At 48.8% G+C, this 18,745-nt stretch overlaps 6 protein-coding genes and 2 non-coding genes across 8 annotated transcripts in view; 6 read left to right on the top strand and 2 right to left on the bottom strand.

The window, feature by feature from the left end:
* Window positions 1-729: 729 nt before the first annotated feature.
* On the top strand, window positions 730-9,458 carry LOC139335978 (olfactory receptor 2F1-like). The gene is made up of 3 exons (XM_070969758.1): window positions 730-1,530; window positions 6,914-7,023; window positions 9,278-9,458. Exons 1-3 carry the CDS (start codon window positions 730-732, stop codon window positions 9,456-9,458), a joined length of 1,092 nt encoding a protein of 363 aa, XP_070825859.1.
* Window positions 1,390-18,745, top strand: part of rpl35a (ribosomal protein L35a) — a 61,818-nt gene continuing 44,462 nt past the window's right edge. The window contains exon 1 of the mRNA XM_070970507.1: window positions 1,390-1,393. The gene's annotated coding sequence lies outside the window, so the exon portion shown is untranslated. The remainder of the gene's footprint in view (window positions 1,394-18,745) is intronic.
* Window positions 10,292-11,251, top strand: LOC139335979 (olfactory receptor 52K1-like). The gene has a single exon (XM_070969759.1). The coding sequence runs from the start codon at window positions 10,292-10,294 to the stop codon at window positions 11,249-11,251; it is 960 nt and encodes a 319-aa protein (XP_070825860.1).
* On the top strand, window positions 11,970-12,041 carry trnag-ucc (transfer RNA glycine (anticodon UCC)). Its single transcript has one exon. It is a non-coding gene; the product is annotated as a tRNA-Gly (tRNA).
* polr2d (RNA polymerase II subunit D) lies at window positions 12,414-13,638 on the top strand. The gene is made up of 4 exons (XM_070970506.1): window positions 12,414-12,722; window positions 12,874-13,054; window positions 13,143-13,238; window positions 13,362-13,638. The coding sequence occupies exons 1-4, from the start codon at window positions 12,644-12,646 to the stop codon at window positions 13,438-13,440; spliced, it is 435 nt and encodes a 144-aa protein (XP_070826607.1). The 5' UTR covers window positions 12,414-12,643; the 3' UTR covers window positions 13,441-13,638.
* On the bottom strand, window positions 13,934-14,946 carry LOC139336367 (dual specificity protein phosphatase 14). The gene is made up of 2 exons (XM_070970461.1): window positions 14,561-14,946; window positions 13,934-14,448 (listed from the first exon to the last, which is right to left on the bottom strand). The coding sequence occupies exons 1-2, from the start codon at window positions 14,869-14,871 to the stop codon at window positions 14,235-14,237; spliced, it is 525 nt and encodes a 174-aa protein (XP_070826562.1). The 5' UTR covers window positions 14,872-14,946; the 3' UTR covers window positions 13,934-14,234.
* trnal-cag (transfer RNA leucine (anticodon CAG)) lies at window positions 15,266-15,348 on the bottom strand. The gene has a single exon. It is a non-coding gene; the product is annotated as a tRNA-Leu (tRNA).
* On the top strand, window positions 15,666-18,580 carry LOC139336368 (uncharacterized). Its single transcript, XM_070970462.1, has 5 exons — window positions 15,666-15,901; window positions 16,602-17,242; window positions 17,557-17,633; window positions 17,731-17,982; window positions 18,115-18,580. Exons 2-5 carry the CDS (start codon window positions 16,618-16,620, stop codon window positions 18,370-18,372), a joined length of 1,212 nt encoding a protein of 403 aa, XP_070826563.1. The 5' UTR covers window positions 15,666-15,901; window positions 16,602-16,617; the 3' UTR covers window positions 18,373-18,580.

Consider the following 18,745-nt stretch of genomic DNA (forward strand, 5'->3'; position numbering starts at 1 on the left):
GTCCTCCAGACTCCATCATTTTGGTCCGTATGCCAGCACGGATTCAATTTTCTCAATCTTTATTTAAAATGGCACAAAAGGCTGCACAGCCAGCGAGTTCAGCGTCACGCCATCTCCTTTTCTGATGGTCGGTTTGCAGTCGTGGGTCATCGTGGCTGTCTGGCAGCAGGTTTGGGTTCGGGTCAAGTCTCACGCTGAAATCTGGGATGATTTCAGCACGTTTCTCCACAACTTAAAGTTTTCAGCTCAGATGGTCCAAAATCCCACCGAGGGAGAGGAAAGACCACTGAACTCTTCAAGACGAGCAGGAAACATGGAGGAAGAGTTCAGTGTGTACCGACAGATGACTGAGAGAGAAGCAGGTGAGAAACAGGGAAACACGAAGAGACGTACAGCAGGTCGTCAGCAGGTGAAGGCCTGGACAAGAACTACACGTCCATCAGGAGACAGCACGAGGAACAACCACAGTGAGCTGCAGAGCAGTGGACATCCTGAGGACAGGACCCAGAGGACAAAGGCACAGATACCAGAGCTTTATAAAAGCAGACGCTGCTCGAGCTCACACTCAGAGGAGGAGGAGGAGGAGGAAGGCTGACATCGAGCACGATGCAGGCTGGGACATTAACGGCAGCTCGGCCATCATGTGTGTGCTGACGAGCAGGTCTGGAAAAGGTGGACGAAGGTTTTGTGTGTTATTTCTGATGCTCTGAGTGGTTTTACAGCGTCACTATGAACGGCTCTGCGTCCACGCCTCCCATCACCTTCACCATCTACAGCACTCTTGGTCTCTACAGCTTCACGCTCGTCCTCTGCGTCTTCGTCCTTTACATTTTGGGTCTGTGTGTGAACTTTGTCCTGGTTCTGATTATTCTGGCCGAGTCTCGCCTTCACAGGCCGATGTACGTTCTGTTGGTCCATCTGGCTCTGAGCGGAGTGATGGGCAGCTCGTCGGTCTGTCCCAACATCATCAGACACTTCATCGCCAACAGGAAGGAGACCTCTCTGCAGGGGTGTTTGACGCAGGTGTTTTTCACCAACGTGTACGGCGGCTGCGTCTTCTGCATCTTGGCGCTGATGGCGTACGATCGCTACATTTCCATCTGTAAACCTCTGCTGTACCACTGCATCATGACGCCGGCGAAGCTCAAATGGATGCTGTCGGTGGTTTATTTCCTCCTGAGCTCGTCCTCGGCCGTCCAGGTGTATCTGACGTCCAGACTCAGGCTGTGCAGACACTCCGTCGATAAACTTCTATGCGACAGTTTGGTGATCGCAGACCTTTCCTGCGAGAGGACGAGCGTGATCGCTGCGTACGGTCTGTGCTGCGCCCTCTGCGTGATCGTGTTGCCCTGTTTTCTGGTCATTCTGTCATACGTCCACATTCTCACAGTGATGCTAAAAACCTCGAAGGAGTCTCAGAGGAAAGCGCTGCAGACCTGCACCCCTCACTTACTGACCTTCATCAACTTCTCGGCGGCGACCTTCTTCGGTGTCATTAACAATCGTTTGAGTCACGACGTTCCGAAAGCTGTCAACATTTTAACATGCTTGCTTTTTTTTGTCATCGCTCCTCTGCTGCATCCCATAATTTATGGTATTAAAATGCAAGAGATTCGGCAAAGCATAAAGAAAAGGATGAAAGAGAAAAACATACGCTGTAACTTCAAACTGACGTCAGACTGTTGATCTGAGGCTCGTCTGTGCTCGCTGTGTCTGAATCAATAAAACATCGACGGTGATTTTCACGGTGACTTCTTTGTTTCATGACCCTCTGAATGTTTGCTCCTTTATGAAAGTGCATCACGGCACACAGGTGGTGGAAAAGTACAATTTAAAGTGATTAATGAGTTTATTTCAGGCCCGCAAAAAGAAAGGTAAAGAGTCAGAGAAGAAAGAAAATCATCGACTGTGAAACTCAAACTAGAAAAAGTCCAACATTAAACTAAACTTTGCATCATTACAGCAAGAAGGAGATTCTTTCAGGTCTGACAGCTGCAGACCTTTGACCCTTTGTGACAGGTCCTCAGAGCACTTTCTCCTCTTTCATCCTGATGTGTCAGATCTTATGTGGTGGGACGAGGTTTGAGGTTTTGGGATTAAAGGGGCTGAAATTAATTTCACTTTTCTTCACATGTAATGTTTTTCTGCACTGTGCCGCCTCCACAGGCGATGGAGGATTTCAGGTGGTGCACAGAGGCAGATCACAGCAGGTCACGACAGGTCACAGCAGGTCACGACAGGTCACAGCAGGTCACAGCAGGTCACAGCAGGTCACGACAGGTCACAGCAGGTCACGACAGGTCACAGCAGGTCACAGCAGGTCACAGCAGGTCACGACAGGTCACAGCAGGTCACGACAGGTCACAGCAGGTCACAGCAGGTCACAGCAGGTCACGACAGGTCACAGCAGGTCACAGCAGGTCACAGCAGGTCACGACAGGTCACAGCAGGTCACAGCAGGTCACGACAGGTCACAGCAGGTCACAGCAGGTCACGACAGGTAACAGCAGGTCACAGCAGGTCACGACAGGTCACGACAGGTCACAGCAGGTCACGACAGGTCACAAGCCAGAAACAGTGAGAACATGGTGGAGCCCACAGTGAATCCAACGATTGTTCCGCCGTAGTTAAAACACTTGTTCTATAAATGAAAACAGTGAATTCAACGAGCAGAACGATGGACGTGAGTATCTGTTGAACGCCTGTATGAGCTCAGTCTACGCTGCAGAAGCTCATTCACTCATTTAAGATGAGGTTCAACCTTTTCACCACCGTACATCATAAACACCATCATGGACAGTGTCTTCAGCGCTGAGACACTCTGGAGTCTTAAGACACTAATAAAGCTGACAGGTCCAACAGGACAAGCTGGACATGTGGACACAAAGATTTTATTCCATCAGTATCATTTCTGAAGCTGCTTCAAGACAAAGTGTCGTCAAAACGAGCTCAAAGTGTGGCGGTTTGAACAATCATCGGAGCAGAAGCTGAAGACGTGACGGATCAGAAACCTGAACCAGGGTTTGGTCCATCAGAAGCTTCAGATCACATTAAACAGGAAGAGAATGAAGCCAAACACTGATTCAACAGACTGAGAGAGAGTCTCTGTTCAGTCCGTCAGACTCGCTTTGATGGAAGAAGGCGATTCTCTGAAAATGAGACATCACCTTCACACCATCATCACCTGCTTCCTTGAACAGGTGTGTCAGTACTGACCCCAGAACAGTCTGCATCACAGACAGCAGCAGCATCTGTCCGTCGGCCTGAAAATGAACTTCGACGTTTGTGACCCACAAATCTCCAAACTACATTCTCCAACCACAAACTGAGCTCAGCTGAGGTTTAGAAAGGACAACAAAGTGCAGGAGAAATCGTGATCAACGTGATGCCGGAGAATCAGCTCGATCAGCAGTGAAGGACACAGGCTGTCTCTCACGACGTCTTCTAACATCAGAATCACCTTCATTCAGGAGGACAGTACGAGTTACTCAGAGGCACAAGCTGAGTGATGCTAACATTAGCAGCTAACTGTGCAGAACAATGAGCCCGAGCTCTGATCAATATTATTCTCACTTAGTAAATTAAAGTCTTGACCTCGTTCATCTGAACTCAGCGGCCGACTGAACGAGCTGGACTTTGATTTTTACTGCATGGAGCCGACTCGACGTCAAGAAATTTAAAGCAAATCAAAAAAATCTGCTTCCGCACAGCATCATTTTCATATCAATGCAACACAGTGATCCAGCAGAGACCTTGTTTATTGATATACTTCAATATCGATCGAGCTCACTACGATATGCTACTCGATGCTAACGCCAGCCACCGAGCTAATGAGCACCGTGACAATATAACGTTACAACGTCCGACAGACATTCAGTACGATTGTTTTGAGCGCTGATGGGTTAGGGTAAGGGTCGTTAGCACTCGGCTACCACATGAACAAATTCACTACATTTCGTTAGCCACAGTCGCTCATCGGGCAGTCGGCTCATCTAATGGTAAGTTGGCTAACTGACGTTGCGTTAACGTTAACTTTCAGCTATTTCCCATGAAATGAATCAACATGATGAAACATAACGTGAATGAAAACTTTATGACTTGCCTCGTCTATAAGTACGATTTCTGCTGAGTCATGTCAGACAGCTTTGATTTTCATTAATGTGACCATTAACAATGAAGACTACAACTCCCATGATTCCATGCAACCCTACAACATATTCAAAATATATTTGTTCGTCAACTGCAAAGCATATTTCAGAACTACAAAGAACAAATATTTATTGATCTGATTTATTATTCTGAACATTTCAAACCTGTGTGAAAGTTCAGTTAAACCGCAGGCTGAGCTTACAGGTGTGCGTTTGTTCAGTTAAACCGCAGGCTGAGCTTACAGGTGTGCGTTTGTTCAGTTGAACCGCAGGCTGAGCTTACAGGTGTGCGTTTGTTCAGTTGAACCGCAGGCTGAGCTTACAGGTGTGCATTTGTTCAGTTGAACCGCAGGCTGAGTTTCTGAAACGACGTGGACCAGAATGAAATGAGGATGACAAACAGAACGAGAACAGACCATAAACACCAAAACAAACGCTGCTCCGCTCAGTAACCATGGCGACGAGGGAGCGTCCTCCCATGATCCTCTGTGCTGCACAGTAAGCTAATTGGCCCATTAGTGAAGCTGGTTAGATCCTCCAGAGTGTCCAGGTGTCCACACAGACTGGAGCTCCAACGGGGCTCATTAGAGAAATGATGAACATGACGACATCACAGCCTCCATGTTTGTCCCACGTTCCTCTCGGGTTCATGAACACACCTGATCGTTAACGACCACATCATCACGTTAACAGCCACCGTTCAAACATCTGAACGCTGAGGACAAACATGGATGGAGAGCTAAGATTCCTCTGATTTGACTCATAAACTACATGAATACACTCAGAACAAAAGGTCCAACCAACGGCAGCAACACACAAACGATTAGAAAACTGAAGCGACTCCGATCAAGTCTACCGATCGAGTCTACAAGTCTGGTTACACAAACAAGGTCCAGACAGTCTCCATCCATCCATTTTCTATACCGCCTATCCCTTTTGGGGTTGCGGGGGGGCTGGAGCCTATCCCAGCTGTCAGCAGGCGAGAGGCGGGGTCCAGCCTGGACTGATCGCCAGTCGATCGCAGGGCACAAACAACCATTCACACTCTCACACCTAGGGGCAATTTTACAGTCAGTTAACCTAATGAGCATGTTTCTGGTCTGTGGGAGGAAGCCGGAGAGAACCACGCATGCACAGGAAGAGCATGCAAACTCCACACAGAAAGGCCCGACCCGGGAATCGAATTGGCGAATTGGCCTTGTTGCTGTGAGGCACGCGCACTACCTGCTGCGCCACCGTGCAGCCCCCAGACAGTCTCACCCAGTCAAATGTTTTGTCCAAAACACTTTAAAGAAGGTACAGAAGGTGTTTTATCATCAGCCAGCAGACACGCTAACCTTCCACGGTTTCCCCATCATAACTCCAGGAAGCACGTACGCCTCGGCGACACCTTAGTTTCAAAATGGCCGCCGCACTCCGCACTCCGACCTTCCGACGGACACCTCACGTGAACAGAAGGGGCTTGTTGTCATCTTTCGTGTAGGTGGACAAACGGCTTCAGTGAGGAACTCACAGACCAATCAGGGAATTCAGTGAACATAAGGATCGGACGTGTGAGCATGTGTTTCCTGAGTTTGTGTTTTTTGTGATCTCAGTCATCGAACTGTGTGACGGTCAAACCTATTTTCCAAAAAACGGCCGATGTTTCACCAATTTGCCAGAAGAATGTAAATTTCTGAGCGCAGATGTGAAAAAACACACCAGCAGCACCTGCGATAACGGACTGAACCAGGCAGGAAGTCAAACACAACAAAGACACATTTTCAAAATAAAACACCACGCGCAGACTTCCTGTCATAAATCAGACAAAAAGAAACTGTTGGAGCAGACAAAGCTGACATCACTGTGCTGTACTTCCTGCTCGCGGCCTCTGGGGGGCAGTATGTGATGACTGTCCTGAGGTCAGCTCACAAAGTCTCAGACAGCAGAGGAACAAACTCACAGTGAGAAGAGAGCTGAAGAGTATGAACATTTCTGCCGTCATGACAACAAGAAGTACTTTACACGCTTCCCAGGTGAACTGCAGTTCTGTATGAAGTACACATGCAGCCTCAGAGTGCATGACGGACCATAAAGAGTCCAACTGTGAGGACGAAAGACTCATCATGTCCAACATGAGGACACGAGCAGATGGCAAAGTTTGACATTTTCAGAGCAGAAGAAGAGAAAAGGTGAGATTCAAATGAAAGAAGCTGCAAAGACGTCTTACAGCGCCACCCTGAGGTCAGCGAGCGTGAGTCTGAGCAGGAGGTGACCAAGAAGATGAAGACGAAGAAGACGAGGAGGAGGAAAATCAACGGACTTACAGTGGATGTGGTCAGAGTCTGGATGGACGTCAGTGGACATCTGTTCAAAACAGAGACGGCTGAGTCAGAACCAGAACCACGACCTGAGTCCAGAACATCTGGACTCTGTTTCAAACATCAATCAATCATCAATAATCAATCATCAAACTGTTGACTGACAGCAGCTTCATGTGTTCATCTCCTTCATCCTTCATGTGTTCACAAAGTGCTGAACTCGCTCCATCCTCTATGAACGACTGTTTCATACCCAATCATGATCCTCTCACCTGTTTACCTGTGGAATGATCCAATCAGGCGTTTCTGGAGTTTCCACATCTTTCAGTCTGTGAAACGTGTCGCTGCGTCAGATTCACAATAAGAGATATTTACAGAAATCAGTGAAGCTGACGAGGAAGAACATTAAAGATATTGTATGTTGAGTTCCTGTCAGCAGGTGAGTGTTTGAACGTCTCCGTCCAGGTGTTTCGCTTCATCACACATCCTGGGTCCTTCCATGAAGAAGATGTGATGGACTTTGAAACATGTCTCACACATCACAGCTTGACTCTAATCAACGCTAACGAACTCAGGTGAGGGCTAGCTAGCAGCAGTTAGCTGCAGGTAACGTTAGCTCCCAGTTTCAGCTCGTGTATCAACAGTGAGGAGCTGAACGATTGGTCACCTACCAGCCAATGAAAATAAGCCACGTATTCATCACGAGTCATCAGCAGCAGCCTTCTACCTGCCTCGCAGACTCAAAGCTGGAGCAGAAACACCTGACAACAGGTTATCAAAGTCAGACTGTGGCTTTTCTTGAAGTCTTCATTTGATCTCAGATCAGTTCTCCTGCTTTGAAAACCAAACATTTCTGACCAGGTTCATTGTTTTTTGGTCACGTCAGTCACAGCACACTCACCTGTTTACAGGTAGCTTAACGGACCCGCTGTCCTCATTTGGCTGCAAAAGCTCTCTCAACAAATACACACCAGAGGCCGCTGCACTAAACTAGGACCAGGGATTCAGCCGGGATATGTTGGTGATCCTGGCTCAGCTGATCCCTGATCCGGTTGGACAGCAGAAAGTGGGATCTGTTATGGGATGAGTTACCATGGAGATTTATTGTGTGGAGCTTCGTCTGCTCCAGACCAGGCGAAGCTCCAGGATCTGTTGAATCTCATCCCTTATCTCAGTCAGCATCATCACAAACAGAAACCAGCAGTTATTCCACTGAGCACTACACACTGTTCTCACATCCAACCTGATCCACGTCATCATTTACACATTAACACAAAACATGAGCAGCATTCATTTCAGTTTGAAGTCATTTCATTCATTTCAATCATTGTAGATCAATGATGATTTTAGATGTGTTGCAACCATCAGATAGACAGTTTCCCATAGACTGTATATAAAATGCACATCGGATATAAAGCTCAATAAAGGGAAATTATGTAAGTATGTAAGCCATTGTGTTCAGCTGCTTTGCCACCAGGGGGCAACCAATCACAGCTTGATCCTGCTGCTGGTAGCTGCTGTTGCTAGGCAGATTTTGAATGTGGTTTTATTACATTTGTCACCCATCCATTATCTATACCGCCTATCCCTTTACAAGCTACAACGGGCGAGAGGTGGGGTACACCCTGAGCCGGTCGCCAGCCGATTGCACACGTGCAAGGACAAACAAACATTCACACTCACACCTACGGACAATTTAGAGTCATCAATCAACCTAATGAGCATGTTTCTGGTCTGTGGGAGGAAGCCACGCATGCACGGGAAGAACATGCAAACTTCACACAGAAAGGCCCCGTCTGACCCGGGGATCGAACCAGCAACCTTCTTGCTGTGAGGCACACGCACTACCTGCTGCGCCACCGTGCAGCCCTACATTTATCACCTTTATCTTTTAATAAAACCTTGAATTTATCATTAAAATAATATTTCAAATTAATGGATAAATTAAGAATAATGTCATACTGCACAAAACACTTTATACTTTATATTCTCGACATACTTATACTTTATATTACTGCACTGCCGCCTGCTACCTGTTGTACATGTCACCTGTCTACAGACTGTGTTGCACATGTTATTAATAAAGTTATCTTATCTTATCTTATCTTATCTTATCTTATCTTATCTTATCTCATCTTAATTTTAGAAAGCTGTCGTGTTGCATGTGTAAACACACAGTTTTTTACTGTTCCTCATCCAGCAGATCAACGTGATGACTCGTGTGTGTGTCACCTGATGAACGTCGGTCCAGCGTCTCTCAGCTCTGTGTTTGGTCTCCTCGCAGGAATTATGTCCACATAGAAAGACGCCAAAGAGGCGGAAAGAAGGAGCTTCGAGGTGGACGGATGATGGTCTGACTTTCATGCAGAAGTCACATTGTGCGATTAAAGATAAAGTGTCTGCTGTTGTTCTGGATTGTTCTTATAGTAAATAAATCCCATGTACAGAACCAGACCACCAGCACCAACAACAACAACAACAACAACAACAACAACAACAACATTATTTTGAACTCCAGGTTCAAATTCCAAACAAGCTTTTCCAAACTTCGTGTCTCATTCTGACGCCGTGCTGCTCTCTGGGACTTTCGGTCCCTCGCTGTTGGACGTCTTCTCTGCAGCCAATGGCAGCGTCAGACGGAGGGTATGAAAGTGCTGAGTCAGCGCTGTGTGGGGACGGGTGGCTGCAGGGATGGACGGAGGAGGCTGCAGCTTTCTTCTGGGCTCGACTGTTCGGCTCAGAGGTTTTCTTCTGCACTGATCTGTTTCGTCGTGTCGTCTCAGGTGTGGAAACCTGATCTGTGTGATTGTGCTCCCGTTTGAATGACAGCTGCAGCCTTCTGGACCGTGTGGACAAGACATGCCAAATCGTCCAAAACGATGCTGCGGAAGACTTGATCCGTATGAAGGAGGTGGAGGACAAACGGTGGTTCTCCAGCTGCACCTGTCTGTCCACTCAGGTGTTCTCCCTGACCCCGGCCCGCAGAGGGCGGCTCAGCTGGTTGCTTTGAGGCAGGGTTGGTAGTTGGACTCCTGACTCCTTCTGTCAAAGTGTCTCTGAGCAAGCTGAACGTGATGTGATGATGTTGTTAAATATGGACAATATGTGTCTCTGTGAGATGAAGAGAGACCAAGAAAAAGGCAAAATGCATCATCATCATCAGCATCATCATCATCAGCTGAACTTTATTCTTGTGTGTTGGTGTTTTGCTGGTGAAGAGACATTTAGGCCTGAAGGTCAAAACCAGGGACAGGAAACAGTCTTTTATGTCTCATAACGTAAATGTCTTCTGAATAATGAACATAAAAAAGTTCAGAGTGCTTCATCAGAATGTTTCAGCTGAAGCATCCTGATACCGAGCAGAAGAAAACAGATCACAGGTCAGAAAAAGACTGAAACCACGTCTCTGCTCACAGAGCTCAGGGACGACCAGAGGACGAGCTGACGTCCACACAGGCTGGTGTCCTCACAAAGAAACGTGTGTTTATGAGAAGGAAGGAGGAAGAGACTGCAGAGGAGACACACACACACACACACACACACACACACACACACACACACATACACACACGTCAATTACAAGTCCAGTGATGCACGATGGTGATGATGTGAATTACTCATGTTGAAGTGCACAAAATCATTGATCGCTGATCATTGATCGCTTATTGCTGATCAGGGATCAATGATCCGTGATAAGCGATCAGTCCAGAGTCCATGTTTGGGACTCTGACGTCTGTTTATTGAAGTATTTCTGACACTTCTGCTGGGATGAATCGTGTTTCTTCTGCCTCTCTCCTGTTTCAGGCTGATGAAAGTAAAACCAGAGAGAGGAGGTTTTAGGAGATGGAGCCGCTGAGGGCGAACGACTCCTCACACAAACATTTCATCCTCAATGGTTTCGATGAACTCGGGGCTCTGAGGCCCGTCCTCTTCGTCCCTTTCTTCCTCATGTTTGTTGCGTCTCTGTCGGCCAACTCCCTGCTGCTGTACGTCATCGTGTCTCAGAGAAGCCTCCACTCGCCGATGTGCATCCTCATCGCCGGCATGGCCTGTGTAGACCTGAGCCTCCCGCTGTTCTTCGTCCCCAACATGCTGCTGAGCTTCCTGTTTGACTGGAGGGGGATCTCTCTGATTGGCTGCCTGGTTCAGATGCACTTCATCCACTTTGTTGGAGCATTTCAGTCCACGTTGCTGGTATGGATGGCGCTGGACCGCTACTTCGCCATCTGCACGCCGCTTCAGTACCATGAACGCATGGCGTTACCGAGATTCCTCAAGTTTGTGGTCCCTGTGCTGATCAGAAACTTCACCCTGAACACTCTGATGGTGAGTCTGGCGGGAATGTTGCCGTTCTGTGTTGGAAACACGATGAACCACTGTTTCTGCGAGCACATGGCGTTAGTGAGGCTGGCCTGTGGAAACACCACCATCAACAACCTGGTAGGGCTGCTGACCGCGTTCCTCATCCCTGTGGCAGACTTCATCTTCATCACCGTCTCTTATGTGGCGATATTCAGCTCTGTGCTGAGGTCCGGCAGGTCAGGGGTCAAGGCGCTCCACACCTGCATCACCCACATCGTGGTCATCACCGTCAGCCTGACCATCGCACTTGTTGCTTTCCTGTCGTATCGGATCAGAAACGATCTTCCTGCAGCCGTTCGGGTTTTCATCAGCACCATGTACCTGTTGTTCCCGAGCTGCTTCAACCCGATCATCTACGGCATCAGAACCGCAGAGATCCGGCAGCACGTCCTGAAGACGCTGACGTGCTGCCGCTTCGTCCCAACTGTGAATTATTTTTAACAAACTGTTAAAGTCTGTCACATAAAAAGTTGTTCATTCAAACCAGGACACGACAGCAACAATCACCTTTAACTCATTTCACTCGATTTATTAAACATCCATTGATTGTTTTGCGGTCACAAAGTTGGAAGATAGTAAAGTTTTAATAATAAAACTTCATCTTATCTTCATTTTATCCTTTGATAAAAAACGTACGGATATTAACACTAAATGGGTTTATTGTTGCTTCATCATCTTTTCATGTTTCATGTATTTGAAGTGAGCACAAGTCTCATCTTCAGCACTGAAACGACCAATCGAGACATGAATCCAGCTTGGTGCCACTTTATTCCCAGGAAGGAGCAGCGAGTTTAAACGTTTATGTTCATTTTCCTTTAAGATTTTTACACACAAATTAAACAACCCAACAGTTTATACAAGTACTGACACCAACGGTTCATTGGTCAGTATAAAATGATTGGCAGTTTTTCTGATGTCGTTATATTTCATGTATCAGCCCCTCAGATGTGAAGATGTTTCCAAACCAAACAATCAATCAATCAGTATAACTAACTTTACTTCTACTTTGAACGCTTTGAGTACACTTCTCAGATTTCCCTGATCAAACGGTGAATGTGGACAGAAACATATCTGCATTCAGTCGATTAAAACCGAATTTCCGCGGTGAAAACAGCAGATTTTATTCACTGGGTCGGAAACAGCAGTATAGCAATCAGTGGCGTTGGTGGTATAGTGGTAAGCATAGCTGCCTTCCAAGCAGTTGACCCGGGTTCGATTCCCGGCCGACGCAATTTTCTTTTTGAGTTTAGCGTTATAGTGTGGTAAATGTATGTAGTGCTTTCAGTCTGAGGCTCGTCCAGAAAAAAAGCAAAGAATTGTTCCTTTTTTACACTTTCTCTAACAGCTTAAATGACTTAGTAGGCTTCACAGTGTTCAAGCTTAAATGTCGAACATGACACTCAACTTTATACGATATTAAGAGATGCAGAGAACAATAAGTGAAGTCTCAGTTATGCCGAATAGGCAGATAACTTCAGCGTTGTATCTTATATAAAATTAAGAAAATCATACATAAACTGATTAACTCTTCGAGCTTTGCTGTGATTTTATCCGTTCACATGCTTTTACTTTGAAGGAGGATAACTGCAGACAGGAAGTGATTTGTTTCAAACACGGAAGTGATTCTTTGTGTTTTGTCTAACTGAAAGGCGCGGAGCGGAAATCTGCGTCAGTTATTTAGACTACAGGAGTTTCGGTGATCCACAGAGTCTCTACTCGGGCTGCCGGGAGGCTCCGGGAGGCTCCGTTTCACCCCCGGCCCGGCTGCGCTTCTTGTTGTCCGCCATTTTGTGTCTGTTAGCTGTTAGCTATTAGCCGGTGTTGTCGTCCGTCATGGCGGCTGGAGGCGGCGCGGCTCCTGCGCACGTCGGTGATGTTGAAGAGGACGCTTCACAGCTGCTGTTTCCTAAAGGTCTGTACTGTTTCATACACTTCATGTATGTGTTGTTCTTATCGGGACCAGTTCCGGTTGGTACCTTGTCGTCGGTTACTGTCGTTTGCCGGTGTGACCCACAAACTGCCGCCCACAGCAGCTCTTCTTCGCTGACTGTCTGTCTTTGCAGAGTTTGAGAACGCTGAGACTCTGCTGAACTCCGAGGTCCACATGCTGCTGGAACACCGGAAGCAGCAGAACGAGAGCGCCGAGGACGAACAGGAACTCTCTGAGGTGTTCATGAAGACCCTGAACTACACGGCTCGATTCAGCCGCTTCAAGAACCGAGAGACCATCACAGCCGTGCGCAGGTGAGCCTTCTCCTCTTACCTGTCTGCTTCCTCTCTGTGGTCTGGTCTGGATCTGACGCCCCCCCTTCTGTCCCCCATGTGTCTTCAGTCTCCTCCTGCAGAAGAAGCTCCACAAGTTCGAGTTAGCCAGTTTAGCAAACCTGTGTCCTGAAGCTGCCGAGGAGGCCAAAGCCCTGATCCCCAGGTCAGTCCGATCCGCATCACAGCCAGACCACGTCACGGTCCGCCAGAAACCAGATCAGAGTCTGTCTGTGCGACTTTGACCAAACGCTGTCACTGTGTTAACGCTACACGTGTGTGTTTTCAGTTTGGAGGGCCGGTTTGAAGACGAGGAGCTGCAGCAGATCCTGGACGACATCCAGACCAAGAGAAGCTTCCAGTACTGAGCCCAGGACCAGGACTGCAGTCTGGTTCTCCATCAGGTCCCGTTCCTCTCCACAGTGTTTCATAGTTTATATCCAGGACGACTGAACTGAACAGACTGACCCCTGACCGGTCATGTGATCTGATGACATCACAGCGTCCTCACAAGCAGGACTGAACGTTTCTGTCTACGTCTCAATAAACTTTGTCTTTTTTATACAACTGCTTGTCGTTATGATCTGTCTGTTTCTGTCCCCCCCGACCTCTGACCCTGATCGCCTCCAGCATCTGATCATCCCGTCAGAACTTCAACAAGTTAGTTCAAGAAGCCTCTAAAGTGAAGAAATGTCAGTGTGTGGAGCTCCTCCTCTTCCTCCTCCTCCTCCTCCTCCTCCTCTTCCTCCTACTCCTCTTCCTCCTCCTCCTCCTCTTCCTCCTCCATGAAGTCACTGTTTTGAGAGCACCAAATGAAAATAGTCCCGTCAGTGATAGATGGAAACCAATGAGCAGCTGTTTAACCATTTTAAACATGAAACTTTATTTAAAGATTTGCGTCGTCAGCAGGAACCAATGAGCTGAGAGCTCAGACAGGAAGTCCGCGTTTAGAGACGGACTGTGTTGGTCTGAGTCTAAATGTGAGACGATAAGCAAACAGACTTGTTTAAGCTGTTGTGAGGCCTGACTGGTGCTCGGCTGTCTGTCCAGCTCGATGGCGTCCTCTGCGTCCTCGGGGTTTTGATTCTTTCACTTTGCCGTCAGCAGCTTTGATGTCAGAGTAGAAATGTGTCCGTCATCAGATCAGTTGGTTCGCAGCCTGTCAAACGTTGACACAGTATGCTGCCACCGCGTTCGTGTCCTCCAGAGCTTCAGGCAGGACTCCGCTGGACGTCCTCACCATCCTCACTGTGTTCCTGCTGAACAGAGTCCTCTCGTAGTCCATCAGCTGCCTCCAGAAACCAGCGTTGGGTCGAACGAACGGCCGACGCTCCAGAACGACTTCGTGAGCCCGGCGGAGGCTGAGACCCTCGACCCTGCGGAGACAGAGACAAGACGGTGGTGGAGAAGTCAACGTCTGTCTTCTGTGAAAATACAGAGGTTTTGACAAGACATCCGCAGCGACCTTGGACGTGGATGGTGGTTTACCTCATCAGGTAGGCCATGACCAGGGCCGCGGATCGGCTCCTGCCGGCAGCACAGTGGACCAGAGTTCCTCCCGTTGGGTTCTGGGTGATCCGATCAGCCACTGGGTCAAAATAGTGTCTCAGGGGGGCGTGAGGCTGATCCTGGATGGGGACGTGGAGGACATGCAGGCCGTCCAGCGAGGGGTAGGTCACGTCCTCCAGCCCGCTGGCGTTAACAATGAGCGTGATGTTCCTGCTGGAGAGGACGCTGAGGCTCAGAGCCGAGTCCAGACCGCTGAGGAACAGACCGGGACGCACCTGAGAGACGGACATCCTGGGTGCAGCAAAGACGAACACGTCCACCTGTCGGACAAGACTGAGGGCTCATCAATGTCCAATGACTCCGCTCTGTAAGATGTCACAAAGTGGTGAAGAAGACTGAAATGACTGATTTACTACGACCGAATCGAAGAAAAACCCTCAGACTGACCAGCTGGAATCAGACTCTTTAATAATGTTAATGATTATTCAATTATTTATCTGATCAGCGCATCGTTTCAGCTCTGACACGACGTGACGTCACCTCACAGGATCCCTCCGAGGTCGAAGTTATTTCCTGAGACCGAAGAAGAGCAGCAGATGTCTTCCTCGTCGTCTCATTAATGATCTGACTATTGATCGCTGCGTTCGTCCGACTGAACTCCAACATTTCACACCAAAAAGTGTTTGTCAGAAGTGGGATTCGAACCCACGCCTCCAGGGGAGACTGCGACCTGAACGCAGCGCCTTAGACCGCTCGGCCATCCTGACACTCCGCCACCCAGCGGTCACTGTACGTATAAGTAGAAGTACACGCGGCGGTATCACGTCACGGTACAGTTACTCTGCAGGCTGTTACAATCCAACATGGCGGCTGACTGGAAGACTTTCTGTCATCGTCAGAGCAACACAGCCAGCATCCGACCGGAAGAGCAAACAGTCAAAATATCCAGCAAACATAAATACATGTAAGCTGTGCAAGTGGCGTGACGTTTAAACAGTGTGAGCAGCTGTGCAGGTGGTGCGCGTGATCCTCTGAAACATGAAAACACGCGCACCGGCTGATGCTCCTTTAACAGGGAGCGGCCGATTCATATGACGCAATATCAGGGCGAGGAGCAACTCACACACGTTCAGGACATGTTCGGGACATGTCTGTCCGCGCACGCGCGCGCACACACAAACAAACACACACACACACACACACACACACACACACACACACACAGGCCTGCGGTGTGTGAGGCACGGGGTAATGAGTCAGAGTCGAAACTGACTCAGCTCCAGTTCACTTTTCACTCCGACAGACTGACTTCACGAACAGGTAAGAGCTGCTCTGCTTCTATAGGTTAAACCCACCTGAGTAGCCAGGTGCTTACAGCCGTCAGGTGGATTAAAACTACGCGCTGCAGCTCTCACCGTAGTTCCGGGGACAAGCTGCTCCGACGCGCCCCGACAGCTTTACGCCAAACGTCAGTCAAAACTGTCAGACTTCAGTGCTTCCGGCCTTACCTGAGCGCACCTTTTGGTTAGACCTCAGCACTGAAGTCCTCGGAGGACTGTCGTTCAGTATTGACTTTATTCAGGCTTCCAGCTCAAGAAGAGCTGCTAAAAACGTAGCGAAGCATCGAACGGATCTGATCTGAGGTCAGTCCTGTTGAGGATTTACACGTTTGACTCAAAGTGGACAGAACACATTTCACTCTCACCTGCTTGACACAACGACGCCTTTTGACCTGTTTGGACAAGTCGGCCAAAACTTCCGGTCGGCATTTTCCAGATTTTCAAAATAAAAGCCCTAACAACCAAAAGATGTTGCGGCTTTTTTGACCAACAGACACGAAGTGAAAATTGATTTCTAGTCGGTGGTGTGGTCTACAGGAAGTATGACGTATGAACGAAGGTCCGAATGTGCTCCTTAGTAAAAGTGTTAAATGTGATTGTTTACCTTTTGAAAGTCTTAAAGGAACTTGGTGAATCCTTCAGGATCCTGACGTAAAAACCAGTTTCTGTTCTGGTTTCAGTTCTGATCTGGACCACATGAAAATGCAGAATCAGTTAAACCGGGTCACCTCAACACCACCTGCGACAGGCCGGACCCAGAACACTATCATCCCAAAGGTCCGCTATCACCCATCCATCCAGACCCCGACACCTGGAGACGGAGCACGGGCCAAAGCCAGAACCAGCCAAACCCAGAAGACCAGACCTGCTTCTGTACGACCCCCTCCGACTGGGTCTGACAGTGAGACAGCCGAGGAGAACCAGGACACCTGCCAGAGCCCTCGGGTCGATCCTGCTGTGACACCACGTCCTGATGGAGGACAAAAACAAACACGGGGCACTCAGAGACCTGTCGAGAGACCACATCAGGAACCGGTTCAGAGAGCTGCTCCAGATCCAGATCCTGTACGAACACCAGATCAGCTCTCTAACAGAGCCCCTCTTAAACCAGAGCAGGTCCCTCTGAGCCTCGGAGGCCCGCTGGACAGGTGGACTGTGGAGGACGTGGAGGTTCGGACCCGTGGACAGAGGACCAATCAGGATTGGTTCATGTGGAGGAAGAACCGGATCACAGCCTCAATGGCTCACCGCATCACTCGCTGCCGATTTGTTCATGGCAAGAGCAAAACCCCGCCCACCTCCTACCTGGCTGCGGTCACAGGTAAGCCACGCCCAAAACCGCCTGTCCGCAGACAGTGGTGGTTCTGGTCTCTCTGTCCCTGTGGGGACCTGAACTTTGGTATCTTGACATTTTATAGACCGAACCATCGATCAAGAAACTGATGATGAAAATAATCACTGATGAATCGATGCAGTTTCCAGTAGGAGAAGCAGCAAACCGTCATCACCGAGAATTGAATTTCCTGTCAATCGATTGGCCGATTTGTCTGGACTGTGAACGTCTTCGCAGTTTCATGATGATCATTATTGGCTGGAGGTCACTGACTGGTTCTTTATCCGGCTCTGATTGGACAGGTGAGCAGCGGCGGGTCCAGACCAGAGCCATGAGCTGGGGGGTCCACATGGAGGCTGAGGTGGTCCGCCGGTATCAGGTACGGCTCACCTTACTGGTTAAGTCACAGCGTAGAGATGTGGAATACTGATGATGACGATGATGGTGATGATGATGTCGATGATGTCGTCCCGCAGACGCTGAAGAGCACTGCTTTGGGTCGGTCGGTCACGGTTCAGGACTGCGGTCTGTTCATTGACGCTCGCCGTCCCTGGTTGGCTGCGTCTCCTGATGGCATTGTGACGGACAGCCGGACCGGCCAACGGCTTCTCTGCCTGGAGGTGAAGTGTCCCTACAAACACAGACACAGACGAGTGGAGGACGCCTGCAGGGAGGACCCCGCCTTCTGTCTGGAAATACAGGACCAGGACGGACGGCAGGCTGGGGGGGTAAGATATCTCACTGTCCACAAACGTCTGTCCTCTCCTTTCCTTTTCATCAGCGTCCTGTGTCACCCTGTCCTCCCTTCTCAGTGGTCCACTCCTTGTCTCTAACATCCTCTCCTTGTCTTTCTGTCCCAGTCCTCGGTCTACTGTCTGAAGACGTCTCACAGTTACTTCACACAGATCCAGTGTCAGCTGGCAGTGACGGGCCTGCGGCAGGCTGACCTCGTCGTCTTCACCCTGAAGGAGACGGCCATCGTCCCAGTGACCTTTGACCCCGACCTGTGGGAGGAAACAGTGTCCAAACTGCAGGTGTTTTACAGGGATGCCGTCCTGCCTCACCTGAGAGAGAAGACACAGCAGGACATGGCAGCAGCCTGGACAGCAGAGCTGTAGAGGAGCCGCTGCCCTGCGGTGACCTCTGACCTCTGTGGATGTGCAGCTGGTTTCTGGTTTTTGTTGTCTCCATCTGGTGTCAGATTGAGGGACAGTCTGTCCACCACTGTGCGTTTGTCTTTAAGGTGAAGGAGCGCGAGCAGTTTAATGACGAGCTTTTTCAATTCTCAACTTTTGGTTTTTTAATAGATTTTACTGATGAAAACTCAGAGGTGTGTGTCTCTGTGTGTGCGTGTGGATTCTTATTCTTTGGTATCGTACACTTTATGTGAGACGATGCGTCGGATGTTCAGAGGACATTTGATGACATCTGGACGGACGGATCGACCACACGACACTCATGATGGTCAGTTAAAAACAAACCAACGCTGCA

The sequence above is a fragment of the Chaetodon trifascialis genome, chromosome 9 (genome assembly GCF_039877785.1).
Source record: "Chaetodon trifascialis isolate fChaTrf1 chromosome 9, fChaTrf1.hap1, whole genome shotgun sequence".
Classification (NCBI taxonomy): Eukaryota; Metazoa; Chordata; class Actinopteri; order Chaetodontiformes; family Chaetodontidae; genus Chaetodon; species Chaetodon trifascialis.

Coding starts and splice junctions, on each gene's coding strand:
- LOC139336367 (XM_070970461.1), bottom strand. CDS start 14,871: ATGTCCGTCTCTCAGGTGCGTCCCGGTCTGTTCCTCAGCGGTCTGGAC. Junction 14,449..14,560: donor GTCATGGCCTACCTGATGAG/GTAAACCACCAT, acceptor CTGTCTCCGCAG/GGTCGAGGGTCTCAGCCTCC.
- polr2d (XM_070970506.1), top strand. CDS start 12,644: ATGGCGGCTGGAGGCGGCGCGGCTCCTGCGCACGTCGGTGATGTTGAA. Junction 13,055..13,142: donor ACCATCACAGCCGTGCGCAG/GTGAGCCTTCTC, acceptor ATGTGTCTTCAG/TCTCCTCCTGCAGAAGAAGC. Junction 13,239..13,361: donor GCCAAAGCCCTGATCCCCAG/GTCAGTCCGATC, acceptor GTGTGTTTTCAG/TTTGGAGGGCCGGTTTGAAG.
- LOC139335979 (XM_070969759.1), top strand. CDS start 10,292: ATGGAGCCGCTGAGGGCGAACGACTCCTCACACAAACATTTCATCCTC.
- LOC139336368 (XM_070970462.1), top strand. CDS start 16,618: ATGAAAATGCAGAATCAGTTAAACCGGGTCACCTCAACACCACCTGCG. Junction 17,243..17,556: donor CTACCTGGCTGCGGTCACAG/GTAAGCCACGCC, acceptor CTGATTGGACAG/GTGAGCAGCGGCGGGTCCAG. Junction 17,983..18,114: donor ACGGACGGCAGGCTGGGGGG/GTAAGATATCTC, acceptor TTTCTGTCCCAG/TCCTCGGTCTACTGTCTGAA.
- LOC139335978 (XM_070969758.1), top strand. CDS start 730: ATGAACGGCTCTGCGTCCACGCCTCCCATCACCTTCACCATCTACAGC. Junction 1,531..6,913: donor GTCACGACGTTCCGAAAGCT/GTCAACATTTTA, acceptor GTCTCCGTCCAG/GTGTTTCGCTTCATCACACA. Junction 7,024..9,277: donor ATCAACGCTAACGAACTCAG/GTGAGGGCTAGC, acceptor TTTGAATGACAG/CTGCAGCCTTCTGGACCGTG.